This window comes from Mandrillus leucophaeus, unplaced genomic scaffold (assembly GCF_000951045.1).
Source record: "Mandrillus leucophaeus isolate KB7577 unplaced genomic scaffold, Mleu.le_1.0 Scaffold537, whole genome shotgun sequence".
In the NCBI taxonomy this organism is placed as follows: Eukaryota; Metazoa; Chordata; class Mammalia; order Primates; family Cercopithecidae; genus Mandrillus; species Mandrillus leucophaeus.
Window position 1 is genome coordinate 268,371 of NW_012105775.1, and position 17,346 is coordinate 285,716.

The 17,346-nt window shown below is 45.4% G+C and overlaps 1 protein-coding gene across 10 annotated transcripts in view; it reads left to right on the forward strand.

The window, feature by feature from the left end:
* Positions 1-17,346, forward strand: part of DISC1 (disrupted in schizophrenia 1) — a 430,525-nt gene that overhangs the window by 73,376 nt on the left and 339,803 nt on the right. For 8 of the 10 annotated variants that reach the window (XM_011997303.1, XM_011997304.1, XM_011997306.1 and 5 more), the window contains exons 2-3: positions 6,512-7,491; positions 14,839-14,908. In XM_011997303.1, coding sequence (XP_011852693.1) covers positions 6,512-7,491; positions 14,839-14,908 — 1,050 coding nt within the window. The remainder of the gene's footprint in view (positions 1-6,511; positions 7,492-14,838; positions 14,909-17,346) is intronic. The other 2 variants (XM_011997313.1, XM_011997312.1) reach the window with 1 other exon arrangement.

Sequence of the window (17,346 nt, forward strand, 5' to 3'; positions counted from 1 at the left end):
AGGCCTCAGAATCATGGAGGGAGGTGAAAGGCACTTCTTACATGGTGGTGGCAAGAGAAAATGAGGAAGAAGCAAAAGCAGAAACCCCTGATAAACCCATCAGATCTCATGAGACTTATTCATTACCATGAGAACAGTATGGGGGAAACTGCCCCCGTCATTCCAGTGATCTCCCACTGGATCCCCTCCCACAACACATGAGAATTATGGGAGTACAATTCAAGGTGAGATTTGGGTGGGGACACAGCCAAACCATATAACGTTTGTATTATTTTCATATCACACATGTGGGCCCCCCCAACAATGTTCCTTCATGCACATGGATGGTGTTGAAAACGCACTTTCTGTTGGACTTCCAATTTTAGGCCAAGCTTAGGCCAAGCTTAGGCCCAGGTTGTTGAATTAACAATGAATAAATCTAGAGAGACAGAAAGTAGAATGGTGGTTACCAGGGACTGGGGCAGGGGGAAGTGGGGAGTTAATATTTAATGGGTGCCATGTTTCAGTTTGGGAAGGTGAAAAAGTTCTTCAGGTGCATGATGGTGACGATTGTACAACAATGTGAATGTACCTAATGCCACTGAATGATACATTGAAACATGGCAAAAATGGTAATTTTATGTTAGGTATATGTTACCACAATTAAAAGTAAAAAAAAAAAATCATAGGGAAAATGCAATGGAAGCCTCAGGAAATGGTAGGGGAGGTCAATTCCAAACCCACATACATTCTAAAATGTCAGAAATGGTCAGTTAGCAAAGTAGGGATTAATTAGATTTTACACTTACATGTTTTTGTTGACATTTCTGGGAATAAAGAGAGAAGAGTGTGATAATTCCTCTTCTATGTCAGTTCTAGAACCTTCTTTGTTCCTCACCCTGGTGCTTACATGAGTATGTACAAATGTGTGTGTGTGTGTGTGTGTGTATTTGCAAACATGGACAGTGGGTGGTGGATTTGCTACTCTATTTCTAGTATTTCTGTGCCACCTTATTAATAGGAGAGCTGTGGGATCAGGTCTCTGGATGTAAACCTGTCCTTCCTTAGTTCTTCTGAGTTTAAACTGAGTAACTCACAAAATGCGTCTGCATCAGGACTGACTTGTGGCATTCATTTTCTCAAAGGGCAAAAAACCTTTTGTTTCTGGTAGAAATGAAAGATGTGTTTGTGACGGCCCTCACTTCTTTTTCACCAGATGCAGCACCATTCTTCCCTTTAATCCCATGAGGTGGTTTTATGGGGTGGCACATAATTTGGAGCTCATGGAAGGCCTTAGAACCGTTAACCAACTGACCTAACCAGGTTCCTTCATTAGTTTAATTTCAAATTGAATTCTCCTTCCTCCATGATTGAAAGAGTACATTCAATTCCTGTAACAGTTTTTGTGTGCCTGACTGACATTCCTTGCTAGATCATAAGCAGTTTGAGGGCAGGGATGGTGTCTTGTTCATGTCTGTACCCCATGTATCATCTAGTGTTCAATAAGGAATTGTTTTATGGAAATGGTTACATGATTAAATTGGAAATACAATACAGGTGATTTATTCCACCCCCCCCCGCTTGCCTTGCTCACTGGATGCTTATTACAGTGACCTGAAGGCACTTCAGAAGCCTTAAGTGCTCTCTGAATTATCGAAGGAAGATGGACTTCGGCTCAGTAGAGTGTTTGTGCTTAGTGCCTATTACTGGATTCTGATTCTTTGGAAACAAATTAATCCAGAGAGATATATTGTTTCTTTACGGTTCTGACTATTTGGTTAGCCTGAATGTATTAAGATCTTTTACCCCAACCGTGACAGATGGGATTAAAATTCCTTCCCTGAAAAGAATATATTCCTTTATGCTTCCACTATAAATTTATATGCAAATCATGTTTTGTAAAGTCGTGTTCTTCTCTTGCTATTTGGTGCATTCCCTGCAGCAGCCTCGAGGTCCCAGCATTTTTCCTTCAGGAGACCTTAGAATCATTGGGGTACAGGGCAGCCAAGTGACCTGCCCAAGCCTATGAGTCATTTTTTTTGTTTTGTTTTGTTTTTTGAGACAAGAGTCTTGCTCTGTCACCCAGGCTGGAGTGCAGTGGTGCGGTCTTGGCTCACTGCAACCTCCGTCTCCCAGGTTCCAGAGATTCTCCTGCCTCAGCCTCCTGAGTAGCTGGAATTACAGGCATTCACCGCCACACCAGGCTAATTTTTGTATTTTTAGTAGAGATGGGGCCTTGCCATGTTGCCCATGCTGGTCTCGAACTCCTGACCTCAAGTGATCCACCCACCTCAGCCTCCCAAAGTGCTGGGATTACAGGCATGAGCCACTGCTCCAGGACAAAAACTAAGTATCATGTTTTCTTAAACTGCATGTTTAAGATTTCATATTTAAAAATGAATATTGTCTGACCAATGTGTATTTTAATTTATTCTCCGATATACTGTAAACTAGGATTGTTTTAGGAATTATAAGGACCTCAGGAAACTTCTGTGTAGTATAAACTGGAAAAAATTCATATCCACCACAGAAAATCACTAACAGTGCCGGGTGTTAACAATACATAGGGGGGAATGAGTGATGGAGGGAATGAGTGATATGGACAATTGGTGAAGCCCTGTTAACTGGGCAATCAGGAGAAGGGAGCTGATGGGGAAGGGATTGGAAGCTGAAGGCTGGGAAGGATTTGGATAGATGAAGGGAGAGCATAGAGGGAGGGCTGGCAGGATTCTTGCCGATCCAGCTGGTTAATATTGGCTTGCCCCAATTTTCCTTCTAAGCTAGGTCAACATAAATTTCCAGGCATCCTATTTAGACTGTATATAGAGACCCATTGACATCTGGGTCTGTTCTAAGCTGCTGTCTTTCATTTCCCTCCAATCAGAGCTTGTTGGGTTGGATAAGGTGGAGATAGGGGTCATAGATTACCAGGGCAAGCAGGTCTGTGCTTCAGAGAGGAAGTAAGGCATGAGCACTTCCCTTTAGAATTGATCTGTTGCAGGACAAGAGGCCTTGAGGAGCAGAGAAAGCTGCGCCAGGCTCCCTTTCCCTGCTCAGTCGTTCGTTCCTGGGCTAGATGGGTGGAATGAGGCATCTCTGGGTTTCGCAGATCACAGAGGGTACAGCTTGTTTCCTAACTGGCTCTCAAAACCTGCCTGCACTTTGTGCTTTTTCTTCACCTTGCCATACGTTGCTTCCTGCCCTCTTGAACCTCCTGCCAGAGCGGATTGCACTTAGGTGCTAGGAAGGAGTATTTATCTCCAAGATCTGAATACATCCTAATCCTTATTGAACTGCAAGGTGTGATGGCAAGACTTGGATATGTAAGTGAGAATTGATTTTGGTCACGGGATGTCATAAATTTCCTCAAAAAATAAAAATAAAAAAAGAGGACAAAAGAGTGAGAATAAATGGCCTTTCGTTATGGGAAACTGGGAGTTTTTCCTACAGATTTCATTCCTGCCTTATATGGGTTTCCTGGAATTCTTCTAGCAGATTCCAGCAGTGCCCTCCAGATCTGACCTCTGTCCCCTCAGGGTTAGGATTCATAGTATGTGACAGTCTTTGCTATTCGGGTCACCTTCTGGGAAGGCCAATGGCCAGGGGATGGTTTGCATGAGCCCTCAGCAGGGTGCAGAAGCCAGGTGATCCCCGTATCTCATTCCCACGTTTGGTAAACACCTCTCTTATGTTTGCCCTCCTGTGCTTGTTGCTCCTGGTCCCCAGCTCATCACAGCTTCACAGAGCCCCAGTAGAAACAAGGGTTTACATTGGGTAACCTCACTGTGCTGCAGTTGGAACCTGGCTTTCAGGACTTCAGGACCTTTGGTTGAGTGGTTTTAGAAAAGGTTACTCAGGGGCTGGGCGCGGTGGCTGTGGCTCACAACTGTAATCCCAGCGCTTTGGGAGGCCTAGGCAGGTGGACCACCTGAGATCAGGAGTTCAAGACCAGCCTGGCCAATATGGTGAAACCCCCTCTCTACTAAAAATACAAAAATTAGCTGGGCGTGGTGGCGGGCACCCGCAATTCCAGCTACTTGGGAGGCTGAGGCAGGAGAATCACTTGAACCTGGGAGCAGTGAGCCGAGATCATGCCACTGCACTCCAGCCTGGGCAACAAGAGTGAGACTGTCTCAAAAACAAAAAAAACAAAAAGAAAAAAGAGAAAAAGAAAAGGCTACTCAGACTGAAGTGCCCTCAGGCCTTTGAAAAGAAATGAAATTTCAAACAAATAATTTTCTACTTAGCCTTTTTCTTTTAACTCCAGAAGGGTTATCTGGATGACTGGTACTTACATAAAAAAATAGTTAAAAGTCTTTTTAAACTACAGACAATATAGGTTTCACCTGGACTCATTTTTCAAGCTACGAAATTGTTGGATTGTTTTCCTTTGGTAATTGAAGCCCGAATTCAATGTTTTCTCTAACGTACTTTCAGACGCTTTGCCCTCTGGAGAACGTTTTGCCCGCTTTGCAGGGGTTATGAGCGAGTGTCCCTGAGGGTCTCTCTCTACCCCCTCCCAACGCCCGGCCGCCCTGTTCCGACTGCTCCCCCTGGCGGTCGGGTCCGGACACTGCAGGGAGCCTCATGTCCTCGGATGATGAAGGATTCCTTCTGTACGTCTCATCGTGTCCTTTTCTACTGGCTTCAACTCGCATGTCCTCTGTCTTGAAGAAAGAAAAAAAAAATGAAATGTTTCTTTTGCCTTCCTGTCATTTTACGCTGTTGCCCTAACTGATATACTTGGAGGCAAAGGGAATTGAAAGGGCGTGTACTTTGGAACCAGACAAGCCTCAGTTAAAGTCCGGGCTTTGGGAAACCATGATCCGGGAGTTCTGGGGCAAAGTAAGGCTTTCTGAGCTTTAGCTGTATTATTTGTAAAATGGGAATAGTACCGATCTCCTAGAGTTATAGTGTTAAATGCCTCCCTTCCTTTCTTTACTCTGACTTCCTCCACCACCACCTCATGGTCCCTGATTCCTTTCCTCCCTTCCCTGCAAGCTTCCGAATTCTGTGTGCCCCGGGCAGCATTGGCCCTTCTGGGGCTCCCTGCAGTTGGCAAGAGCAAGTCACTGTGTGAGCAAGTCTTGGGCTCTGTTATCTTCAGATGCTCAAGTCAGGAAATAGAGGGTTGGAGGTCATTGTGCTCATTTTCCCAGAGATTATCAGTGCCAACTCCACCCCTTTTAGGAGCTGACATGTGCCATGATCGTAGCTCAGTGGGATCTTTAATGCCTACTGATCTCGGCTTAACAGGACAAAGATTCCAAGACCGCGTCTGTTCTGGGAAGCAAAGCAGGATGTGTGGGCCTGGAGTGAAGCTTTGTTCCACTTCTCGCCATAGGCCATGGTATGAGTACAGCCGTGTCCAGTGCTGCCTGGTTTTACTTTCATGCCTGATTTGCAATGTGGCAGGGTCCTGAGATGAGGGAGCTCTGTGTGGGCCAGTAGAGTCATGAGACTTTGGCCTGGTCACTTGGCTACTTGCAGGGGATTCTGGAAAGGCAAGTTCTCTGAATCTCAGTTGCCTTCAATATAAAAGGAAAGCTATAGTTTCTGGCCTGATTGAGTCACATGATTTTGGGAGGGAGTGAATGAAATTAATGTAAATTAAAAACACATTATGAGTAGCAAAATGCTATGCAATCTAAAAATGACATTTTAATAACTCTTATCATATGTGCCAGACATTGTTCTAAGCTGTCTACAAATAGTAACTCATTTAGTTGAAAGCTCACAACCACCTTATGAGAGAGCTGTTAATATCACCACTTTACTGATGGGGAAACTGAGGCACAGAGCAGTTAAATAACTTTGTGGAAGGTCACACAACCAGCAAGTGGTATAGTCAGGGTTTGAACCAGGCAATGAGGAGTCAGCATTTGTTATTGTTCCTATTCCTATAGCCTAGCTGGGAGGGGAATACAGCGCTGGTTTGGAGAACACATCAAGCAGGCCTCCTGTCATTCACTGAGTGAGATGAGATGATGGCCATACACTGCGGCACAGCCAGCTATCCATGGTCTGCAGCAACAGATCAGTCTTGCAGGGACGTGGATAGCCCCGCTAGTGAACATTCACATGTTGTTCAATGAATAGCTAGAGTAAATGGTTGGATCTCATTTAGGGGCGTGCTCTGGCATCCCACTTTCACGTCATTTGCTTTCTAGGCCCACTCCAGGATGAGAGTACTGATGTGCCATAAAAGACCAACAGTCAAGATGTTGGAGGGTTCAGGAGCCGCCAAGGTTGTGTTCATGCTGACCTGTGGGCATAGCGTACAGCAGTGCCAGTTGCTCTGCTAAACCCAGGAGCTGAGATGCTGTGTTGATTTCTACATGTTCCAGGCAAACACTTCCTGAGGATTGTTGGGATTTTCATACTGGATTGGCCTCAGGACCACTGAGCCAGCATCTATCTTTGACAGGTGTACCGAGAGATGACCTTTAAACCTAGGGATGTGCTCCAGATGCAGTTCCAGCTGGGCCAGTAAGAACTGCATGTTTAGTGCTGTCTTCTCTTTCTTTCCCAGGCAGCCGGGATTGCTTACCACCTGCAGCGTGCTTTCGGAGGCGGCGGCTGGCACGGAGGCCGGGCTACATGAGAAGCTCGACAGGGCCTGGGATCGGGTTCCTTTCCCCAGCAGTGGGCACACTGTTCCGGGTCCCAGGAGGGGTGCCTGGCGAGGAGTCCCACCACTCGGAGTCCAGGACCAGAGAGTGTGGCCTTGACCTGAGAGGTCTCTTGGTCGGGAGCCCTGTTTCCAAGAGCGCAGCAGCCCCTGCTGTGACTTCTGTGAGAGGAACCTCAGCACACTTTGGGATTCAGCTCAGAGGTGGCACCAGATTGCGTGACAGGCCTAGCAGGCTGTGTGGCCCTGGGAATGCTGGGTGGCAGCAAGAGTTTGCAGCCATGGACAGTTCTGAGACCTTGGACGCCAGCTGGGAGGCAGCCTGCAGTGATGGAGCAAGGCGTGTCCAGGCAGCAGGCTCTGTGCCATCAGCAGAGTTGAGTAGCAATAGCTGCAACCCTGGCTGTGGCCCTGAGGACCCCCCAGCCCCTCCTGGCTCTCACGGTGCCTTTGCCTCAAGCTTTAGCTTTATTCGGCTCTCGCTTGGCTCTGCCGGGGAACGTGGAGAAGCAGAAGGCTGCCCACCATCCAGAGAGGCTGAGTCCCCTTGCCAGAGCCCCCAGGAGATGGGAGCCAAAGCTGCCAGCTTGGATGGGCCTCATAAAGACCCTCGATGTCTCTCTCGGCCCTTCAGTCTCTTGGCTACACAGGTCTCAGAAGACTTGGCCCAGGCCGCCGGGAACAGCTCCAGGCCAGAGTGTGAGATGCATTCTTTACCGGACGTGGACTCTGGCTCCTCCAGTTCTCCGGATCCCTCATTGGCTGGCTGTGGTGGTGATGGGAGCAGCAGATCGGGGGATGCCCACTCTTGGGACACCCTGCTCAGGAAATGGGAGCCAGTGCTGCGGGACTGCCTACTGAGAAACCAGAGGCAGGTGGAGGTCAGTGTCTCCTCCACCTCTGCAGCCCGAGATTGTTGTGAGCTCAGATTAGCACTGGGCAGATGGCAGAAAATGAGGGGTTCTGGGCTCATCTGCTATCCTCCTAAAAGCTGCAGCAGCTCCTTTTGGAGCTGGCTGAACAAGGATGTTGCTACACTTCTGTCTCTTTGAACTGGACACAGATCTGCCCTCCCCTTTGTCTTCTCTGTCACATAGGTACTCAGATTTGCTCTCCATTGGGCTGCAGCCTCCTCCACAGGCCCTGGCCTAGGTGAGACGTGGTTAACTCAGCTCAGCTCTGCTTTGAGACAGGAAACTGGGGACAGGGGGGATTGAGCTGGGTGATGTTTAGAAGGGGTTGAGAGAGACAAAAATGGGGATGCTCTGTATCAGGGCGATCCTGCTCTTCATCCACTTCACTCATTCCCTTCCATCCTGCTGCAGTGACTGCTGCCTTCCATAGGGTCAGGAGACTTCGCTTCTGGTCATTGAATCTCTCCGGCTCTCAGTTTCTGTATTTAGAGATAACACCAACTCATAGGATTGTTCTAAGGCTCAAATGAGAATGTAGCTGCTTTGGAAATAAGGACAAACTGGAGACATCTAAGGTCCAGCCTTATGATGTTGCTGTCCATCCAGTTATCTGAGAGGTGGGTATAGCCAGAAGTAGGCAGGGTTCCTCTACCCACAAAAATTCCCAGAGAAGCCCAGGTAGAGATGCTCTGTGGCTGATCTATTGCCAGACTGTATTTTAATCCTGGTGTGTGTACATATGTGTGTTTGTGTGTGTGTGTATAGAGATGTGCATGTGTGTGCTTGTGTGTATGTGTTTGCATGTGCATGTTTGTGCTGTGTGTGCATGTGTATGTGTGTGTGCATGTTTGTGCTGTGTGTGTATGTACGTGTGTTTATGCATGCGTGTGTGAGTGTATTTGTGGGTGTGTGCACTCGTGTTTGTGTATGCATATAGGTGTGCATGTGTGTGCGTGTGTGTATGTGTGTGTGCATGTTTGTGCTGTGTGTGCGTGTGTGTATGTGTGTGTGCATGTTTGTGCTGTGTGTGTGTGTGTGTGTGCATGTGTGTGTGAGTATATGTATTTGTGGGTGTGTGTGCACTCAGGTGTTTGTGCGTGTGTGTGGGGATGTGTTCATGTGAGTAGGGAGGTGGAGCACCCACTCATCAGGCATTTGGGAGGAGAATCTGCAGAAGCTCATGCTCATTCCCCGAAAGAGCATCTACCTTCCGTTCTTTATCTGTAGTCTGATGTTCCTAGCCCTGTCCTTGTTTGCCCTTTTTCAGCCCTCAGGGACCTCAGCCCAGCCCTCCGATTTATTATGCAGAGAGGGATTGAGGCCAGAGCAGAGATGCAGGCTTGTATTCTGGGTGATGTGTGGAGTCTTCCAGTTAGTCATTGCCTAAACCAATGCCCTTGTCTTTCCCCCAAACCTGTTCTGAATGGCCTCCAATGTTGGTTGATTCGAATGCATAGAATCTATCCAGTTTCTTAGGCCAGAAACCACAACCATCTTCCACACCTCCCTCTCCCTCGTTCCACATCTGGCCGGCCTCCAAGCCCTCTCAGTCCTACTGCTCATCTGTCTCTCACCACCATGGCCGCTGCCCTGACTCAGATCCTTGTTATCTTTCACCTGGGTTTTGCAAGAGGGTCTACCTTCCTGCGGTGTTTCTCTTCTCCAGTTAATTAAACTAAATGTGATCGTATGTGCAAAGTGCTTCAGACAGGACCTGGCACCTAGCAAGTACCCAGAAATTGCCCATTGTCATCATTAGAGAAATAGCTCCTATTTAGAGAGTTTGAGTCAAAAGCTAATGAAGCTCTCCCTTCTGCCCATAGCTCAAATTAAATTCCTATCTTCTCTCAAATGGTAGAATCTGGATACACTTTTTCTGCAGTGTAAGTATTGTTGTCTATGGCAATCCCACACCTGGGCAGGGAAAAACATGGCACTATCTTCAGTTACACTCGTGTACTGCATAATGACATTTTGGTCAATGACGGATCACATATATGATGTGACAGTGGTCCTATGAGATTATCATACAGTGTTTTTGTTGTACCCTTTCTACGTTCAGATATGTTTAGATACACCAATACCTTACCATTGTGTTACACTTGCCTGCAGTATTCAGTACAGTCACAGGCTGCACAGGTTTGTAGCCCAGGAGCAATAGACTCTTCCCTCTAGCCTAGGTGTGAAATGGGCTACACCATCCAGATTTGTGTAAGCACAATCTACGATGTTCACCCAGTGATGAAGTCACCTAATAATGCTTTTCTCAGAATGCATCCCTGTCATTAAGTAACGCAAGGCCGTACTTGAGTATCTGTTGTGTGGGAGAGGAATTAACTGAGTAGTGGGAATGACGAAAATAACTCAGCCCAGGGCACGGGACTTACAGGAAGGCAGAGTTTGCCTCAATAGGAGGAAGAACCTCTTGACAGTGGGAACTGTCTTGATGGGGCGGGCTGCTCAGGGATTTGTTTTCCCATGGTGCTTACGCAGAGGCCCCAGACTGCTCACTGGGGTTGTGGCTGAGGCCCTCGGGACAGGGCGGAAGGTCGGGTGAAGGATCTCCAAAGAGATCCTTTGAAAGAGTAGGATTTCTAGTGTTTGGGGGCCTTTTTGATATTATATTGTAATTCCTTAACCTCCTCTCCCTTCTACTTAAGTAAAAATGGGAATCTCAGGAATTTAAGTTTCAGCTTCTTCTAAAAGATGCTTGATCCTCAGTATTCATGGATTCTGTATGTGTGAATTCGTCTACTTGCTAAAATTTGTTGTTAACTCCAAAATCAATACTCACAGCACCTTTATGGTCATTTTTCATTTTTAAGATGGGGTCTCTGTCATCCAGGCTGGGGTGCAGTGGTGTCATCATAACTCTCTGTAACCTTGAACTCCTGGGCTCAGGCGATTTTCTTGCCTCAGCCTCCCTAGTGGCTGGGACTACAGGCGTGTGCCACCATGCCTGGCTATTTTTTTTTTTTTTGGGTAGAGATGAGGGTCTCACCATGTTGTCCAGACTGGTCTTGAACTCCTGGCCTCAAACGATCCTCCTGCCTCAGCCTCCAAGGTACTGGGATCAGAGTCATGAGCCACCATGCCTGCTGGTAATTTTGAACCTGCACAGAGTGGCAAAAAATTTGGGTCACCTGATGTACACGCTTTCTACTTATGTCAAACAAGGTCAGACCAGATGACATTCTACCTTCTCTCTCATACTGCAAACTAGTACCCTTTTTGTGGTCTATTTAATGCCATCTTTTTAAAAATTTTTGTGCTCTTTATTGGTGAGTTCACCATTGCAAATGCCCCCCAAGCATAGTACTAATGCCATCTAATGCTCCTAAGCACGAGAAGGCTGTGATGGGCCTGATGGAGAAGATATGGGTGCTCCAGAAACTTCATTCAGGCGTGAGTTAGAGTACTGTTGGCCAGAGTACAATGTTTATGGATCAATAATACATATTAAATAAGTTGTTTTTAAACAGAAACACACATAGAACAAGGTTACGTGTTGATTGATTGAGGAAAGTATTGTGACCAGGGGCTCACGGGAACCTACCCTGTATTTTCTTCTAGGAGCAATGCTTCATTATTCCCTAATTCAGTATTTACAGAAACTTTACAGAACGCAACTACAGTACTGTGAATAAGGAGAATCAACTGTGTATATTTTATGCTGTTTAGAAATCGCTGCTTAGCGAGATTTCCAGAGGTTGTGTGGGACTGAGAGGATAGTAATAAAGGCAGTTGGTGATCAGGCATGCAGAGGAGGGGAAGTGGAGTGGGCCCTGCAAGGTAGGCTCCACCTAAGGCTGTGGAAACTGGTGAAAAAGGAAGGACTGTGCCTGTAGGGCATTATAGGACATTCCACAGGCAGGGTTGTGGTACCGTGCAAGACATGGCCACTGGGGCTGTGCTTCCAGCAAAGATGGGTATTCAGACATATCCCAGGGCAGTCCATTCAAGGCCTTATAGAGATCACTGGACAAGGTGGGCATCGTGGGGTGGGCTTTGGCTGTAAATGAATTTTTTTCTCTGTCCCTGTTTCCTGCGTTTCTTCAGCTTCTGTTCAAATAAATGTTTAACGATACCATCATTTGCATGTGGTGATGGTAATGCTATAGCTTTATGTGGCCTTCAAACATTCACAGAGCCTTTCTTCTCTCCCTGATACACGGGGCTAAGTTACTGGCAAATTTTGCAGTTGTAATATAGAGCAATTCAAGGACAAAGGGGTTAATATGATTATTCATTCATTCTTTCATTCATTCAGAAAGCATTTATCAATGACAACTAGTACAATGCCTTATGCTAGGCTTTGGAGATTGTGTTAGTTAGGATAGGCTGGTAACAGACACTACATTACAGGCTCAACACAACAAAATTGTGTTTCTTGCGTATGCTTCGTGTTCCACAGAGGTTTTAGGGGGGCTCTGCTCCATAGAGTCACTCAAGAACCCAGCCTGCACCATCTGAACATGTGACCCCCTTAGTCACAGACATGAGGAAGAGAATGTCAGGGAGTCCTACAAGAGCGATCAAATGCTTCAGCATAGAGGTAACTCCATCATTGCCACTCATACCCTGTTCAGCAGAACAAGGAGAGAGGCACTTGTACTCTTTCCATGTGCCCAAAGCAGTGGAAAAATCAAGTAAGGGTAAGTACTAGCGTCTTATACATGGATGCAAAATAGTTCTTGCCCTCCAGATGCTCAAGGTCGAATGATATGCACAGATAAAACCAAACAAAGCAAAATGATGGCTATAGCCTGGTGTAATAAGTACTCCATTCTTCCAGTGGCTCAGAAAACAAAAAACAAAACAAACATTGGCATCATCCTGGTGCGTTTTCCTCAGACCCCACCTGTGAGGTATTAGCAAATCCTGTTGGCTCTATATTTAACCAGCGATCTTTTGAATATATCCGGAATCAGATCACATTTCACCATCTTTGCCATTGCCACCATCCTCACTATCATCCAAGCTCCCGTTATCTCCTTCCTGAACGTTACCATGGCCTCTTACCTGGCCTCCCTTCTTTTGCTCTTACTAACAGCAGCCAGAGTGAAACTGTTTAAAATGTAAGTCAGATCATGTGCTCTTCCGCCCCAAACTCTCCAGTGGCCCCCATGAACTTCAGAGTAAAATCATAACTTTTAAATGTCTTCTTGTCTTTTCTTGATACAGTCCTCATTACCTGTGTGACCTCGTTCTCTACAGTTTTCCCTTCCATCAATCTGTCCCAGATCCAGTGGCATTCTTGCTCCCACTTGCTTTTCATTTCACTTTCACTTCTTGCTTTCTTACCAGAAACACTTCTGCCTGGGCCTTTGTACTGGCTCTTCCCTCTGTGGCATTGTTTTTCTCCCAGACAGCCTCATGGTTCACTACCTTACCGCTTTTAAATCTTTGCGTAATTGTCACCATCTCAAGGAGATCAGATTTCAAATTGCACCCTCTACCAGCATCCCTGATCCCCATAACATGGTTCTCCCTTTTCCTTTTTCATAGCGTTAGTCACTTGCTGAGGTGCCATAAAACTTACAGTTGACCCTTGGAACAACAGGGATTTGAGCTGCAAGGGTCACTTATATGCAGTTTCTCTTCCACCTCTGCCACCCCTGAGATAGCAAGACCAACCCGTCTTCCTCCTCCTCAGCCTACTCAAGATGAAGATGATGAGGATGAAGACCTTGATGATGACCCACTTCCACTTAATGAATAGGAAGTTTATTTTCTATTTTTTAAGATTTTTTTGTCATCTAGTCAATGTTGAATTTATTTTTTTCTCAATGATTTTTAAATAATATTTTCTTTTTTCCAGTTTACTTTTATTGTAAGAATACAGCATATAATACAAAATGTGTGTTAATCAACTGTTTATGTTTTTGGTAAGGTGTCTGGTCAACAGTCAGCTATTAGTACTTAAGTTTTGGGGAAGTCAAAAGTTCTACATAGATTTTCAACTGTGTAGGGCAGGGGTTGGGGCCCATAATCCCTGTGTTGTTCAAGGGCTGACTGTATTATGTTTTTGCCTAGAATGTAAGTCTAGAGGGCTAAGCATTTTATGACATATCCTTGGTACACAAACACAATACAAACAGGGCCTGATACCTAAGAGGCACTCAGTAAATATTTGTTGAATGGGTCTGTGAATAGAAGCAAGTACAGGTCACAATGGAGGTATAGAGGAGGGACATTTAACACAGACTAGAGGAGACAGTACTTGTGCTAGGGGTTGAAGAAAATGTAGGTGTGAGCCAGGCAAAGAAGGAGGAAGATGTTTTTCAGGGAGCAAGCCCAAATCCATTCATTGGTAGGCCAAGGATTCATTGTCAGTAAATCTTTGGGTCTCCTGTTGAGAAGAACAATGATTATATTGGTCAGTTCTCATGCTGCTAATAAAGACATACCCAAGTCTGGGTAATTTATAAAGAGAAAGAGGTTTAATGGACTCCCAGTTCCATATGGTTGGGGAGGCCTCACAATCATGGTGGAAGGCAAAGGAGGAGAAAGGCACATCTTACATGGTGGCAGGCAAGAGGGAGCTTGTGCAGGGGAACTCCCTTTTATAAAACCATCAGATCTATGAGACTTATTCATTATCATGAGAACAGCATGGGAAAGACCCAACTCCATGATTGAATGACCTCCCACGACATGTGGGAATTATGGGAGCTACAGTTCAAGATGAGATTTGGGTGGGGACACAGCCAGACCGTATCAGTGATGCTAAGTCAACCCATTGGTAACACTCAGAGAAGTAACTGGATCACTGAGTCTCCATGTGGGTTAAATAAGACTGTGCCCTTTTCTGTAATGGAAAATATTTGAACCTTAGGGCTTCTCAGAAGGGTTTTGTGAGAGCTTTGCCATCATTCTTACTCAAGCTTTCAGGATGACCTGCTGAGCTTAAGTTCATGCTCCTTTTCTCTTGGTTTCTCTTCCAGTTTTGGTGTGTTTACCTTCATAAGTTTAATGTGATGTTTAGAACAGAGACCATTTGGTCAGGAAACTTGTGTTCCTTCTCCTTATGCATTTCTTCATGCGGATAAAGGCACAGTGTGATGTTTTTGTTTAAAATAAAATAACATTTTAACTTTTTATGTGGATGTTATGCTCAAATTACATTTATTCTTTACATAAGCTCTTTTTTTGGAGAAACTAATGCATCTGGCATTGAAAAAAATGTGCATTTTTAAAAAGAGAATGAAGAAGTTCATTTTGAAACAGTTTCTAAATGTTCTTAGTTTTCACAAAAATGTTTGCTTGAATTCTATCATAATTCTTTATTTTTTCCCCTTTATACCAACATAGGTAATATCCTTAAGATTAAAACTTCAGAAACTTCAAGAAGATGCAGTTGAGAATGATGATTATGATAAAGGTGAGTTTTAATTTGTTTATTGACTGTTTTCTCATCATGTCCCATTTTCTTTCCACCTTTACTCATATCTACCTTTTAAGTCCCAAATGAATTGTACAATCTGTTCCTCTGATCATCTCCACCAGGGAATAGTTGACTCTTTTACAGCATTATTGTTTTGTGGATTTCAAGGCACTTCATGAACATTAATCCTTTGGTTATAAATATAACCTTATCAGTTGTCCAGAAACACTTAACATACTCACACAATAAAAATTATATTAGTCTGCCCATGGTGTGATATATCTATAATCCACTTGTTCATAAAAAATATTTGTCTGACACCTATTATGTGCTGGGTAATATGGGAGGCAATAGGAAAGTAAGACAGACATGGTATCTGCCCTTGTAATGCCAGTAAACATAAGCCTTCGTGGGACTTTCTGACTTCATAATTTCCAGAACCAGAGATCAGAAATGAGGTGAATTTGAGAAATGTCCGACTGTGCCAAAGGGGGTCACATGCGTCAAATTTCCACATACATGGCCTAAAATACCCAAGATAAAAAGGAGAAATTGCAACATCAGACCAGAGATAGAGGGATTGATCTGAGGCCAGAAAAACAAACGAACAAACAAACAAACAAACAAACAAACAAAAAACAATTAAAATGAGGCACCAAAATAGAATTTGGGCTGGAAGCAGATGAGGGCTGACATGGGGGTTGAATGGGCGGGCACAGGGTAGACTGAGTCAAAGGAAAGCTTTCAGGTGTGGTTGTCCTGGTAACAATCCTGAAAACTTTGGATGCTCATTGCGAGATCTCACATCCATTTCTGCTGGGTGTGGGAAAGAGAAAGGGCTGAAAATGACATCTAGATTCCCCTAGGCACCTACTAACTTGATAGATACTCCTGGTATTGAGCAAGTTAGGACACCCAGGATTGGTATGGAAATGGAATGTAGGTTTAAGGATTCTTCTGGAAGCTGGTTAGCCTTAAGGCATGGGTCTTCAGCCTTCTTAGCTCATATGACATTCTCATTGTATATGTCATATACTGTTGGAATTAGGGCACTATGGGAATAAGATAAGTGATTTCCAAAAGGAGGTAGAAAATCCTGTTCTAGGAAATGCTGTTGCATGTTCTCACCACCTATCCATTGCAGTTGAGTTTAGAAAGTCATGGGGCATGGGAGGAAGGGGAAAGGACTGGAGAGGAGAGGGATTCTTGACATTCTCCCAGTCCTCCTTCTACAGGCCACTTGATTTCATAATAACACTGGGTGGAGGATGAGGTGCCTGAGAGAGGAGGCAAGTTGGAGGCAGGGGAAGGCACCCCTCAAGCCCAGCGTCAGCGGCTTCAGCCCGAGCACAGCTGTAGGCAGGGAGAAAATGAGCTATTTCTGGGCCAGGGCTCACGTGCTGGGTTTCATCTATGAGAGGTAATTACATTTAGCTATGAAGCTCCCCAGTATTGCACAGATTTATTTTTATTACCATGGGTTGAGTCCTGGTCTCTCTAGATTTAATGACACTGTAACACATAAATCTTACAATGCAAGTGAAAAAAGCAGGCCAATCAGGCCCTCGTTTGTCCCCTGCTCTTGCTCAGGACCTGGTGAACTTTCTAGACTTGGTTCTCTCAATGGGCTTCATTACATGGAGACCTCGCTTCTTTAGTCTTTTCTCCAAGCATTCTGCAACACTTAAGGGAATGGGGTTTGATAGGATACACCTCATCAGGGAAGCTCGGAGAATACAGGCATCTTCTTTAGTGTTTCTGCCTTTTTCTGTTCTTGTTGGTACCTCACTACTTACTGCATCAGAAGTTTCAGGGTGGGCTCAGCATTCTCTGTTTTCCCAAGCCTTCCTGGTGACTGGGGTGTGTCCTGAGGCTTGAGAAAACACTGGTGCAGAGCTTATGCCAGTGAGAGCCAGGCCTTGGGGGCAGCAGCCAGCCGAGCCCTGAAAGAGGAGTTGAGTCTGTGGACTGTGTCCTTCCTGATCCACCAGAAATCTGTGCAGCAGACAAGCATCCTGGTAGGCACAGGACACACGATTTACATGCCACTCCCCTTGCCTTCTTCCTGATCCCATAAACCCAATTCAGTGCATTGAGAGGTAAATGTTCTTGTGGAATATGCACAATGCCTGGCATATAGGAGGCAGGCCCTCAGTAAATGTGTTGTGAGGGAATTAATTAATAAATGACTTGCATCTGAATGCATGGAGACTATGAATGGCAAGCTAGAGTGAATGAGGAGAAAGCACTCTTGCCACCTGAAGGTGGGCTTAGTTCTCAGCTCATCTGCAGTGCCTAGGATGGAGGGTGGGTGTGGGTGAAGGGGAAGGTCTTTGGATAGAAATTGGCTTATGTGGGCCGGGTGAGGTGGCTCACCCCTGTAATCCCAGCACTTTGGGAGGCCGAGGCAGGCAGATCACGAGGTCAGGAGATCG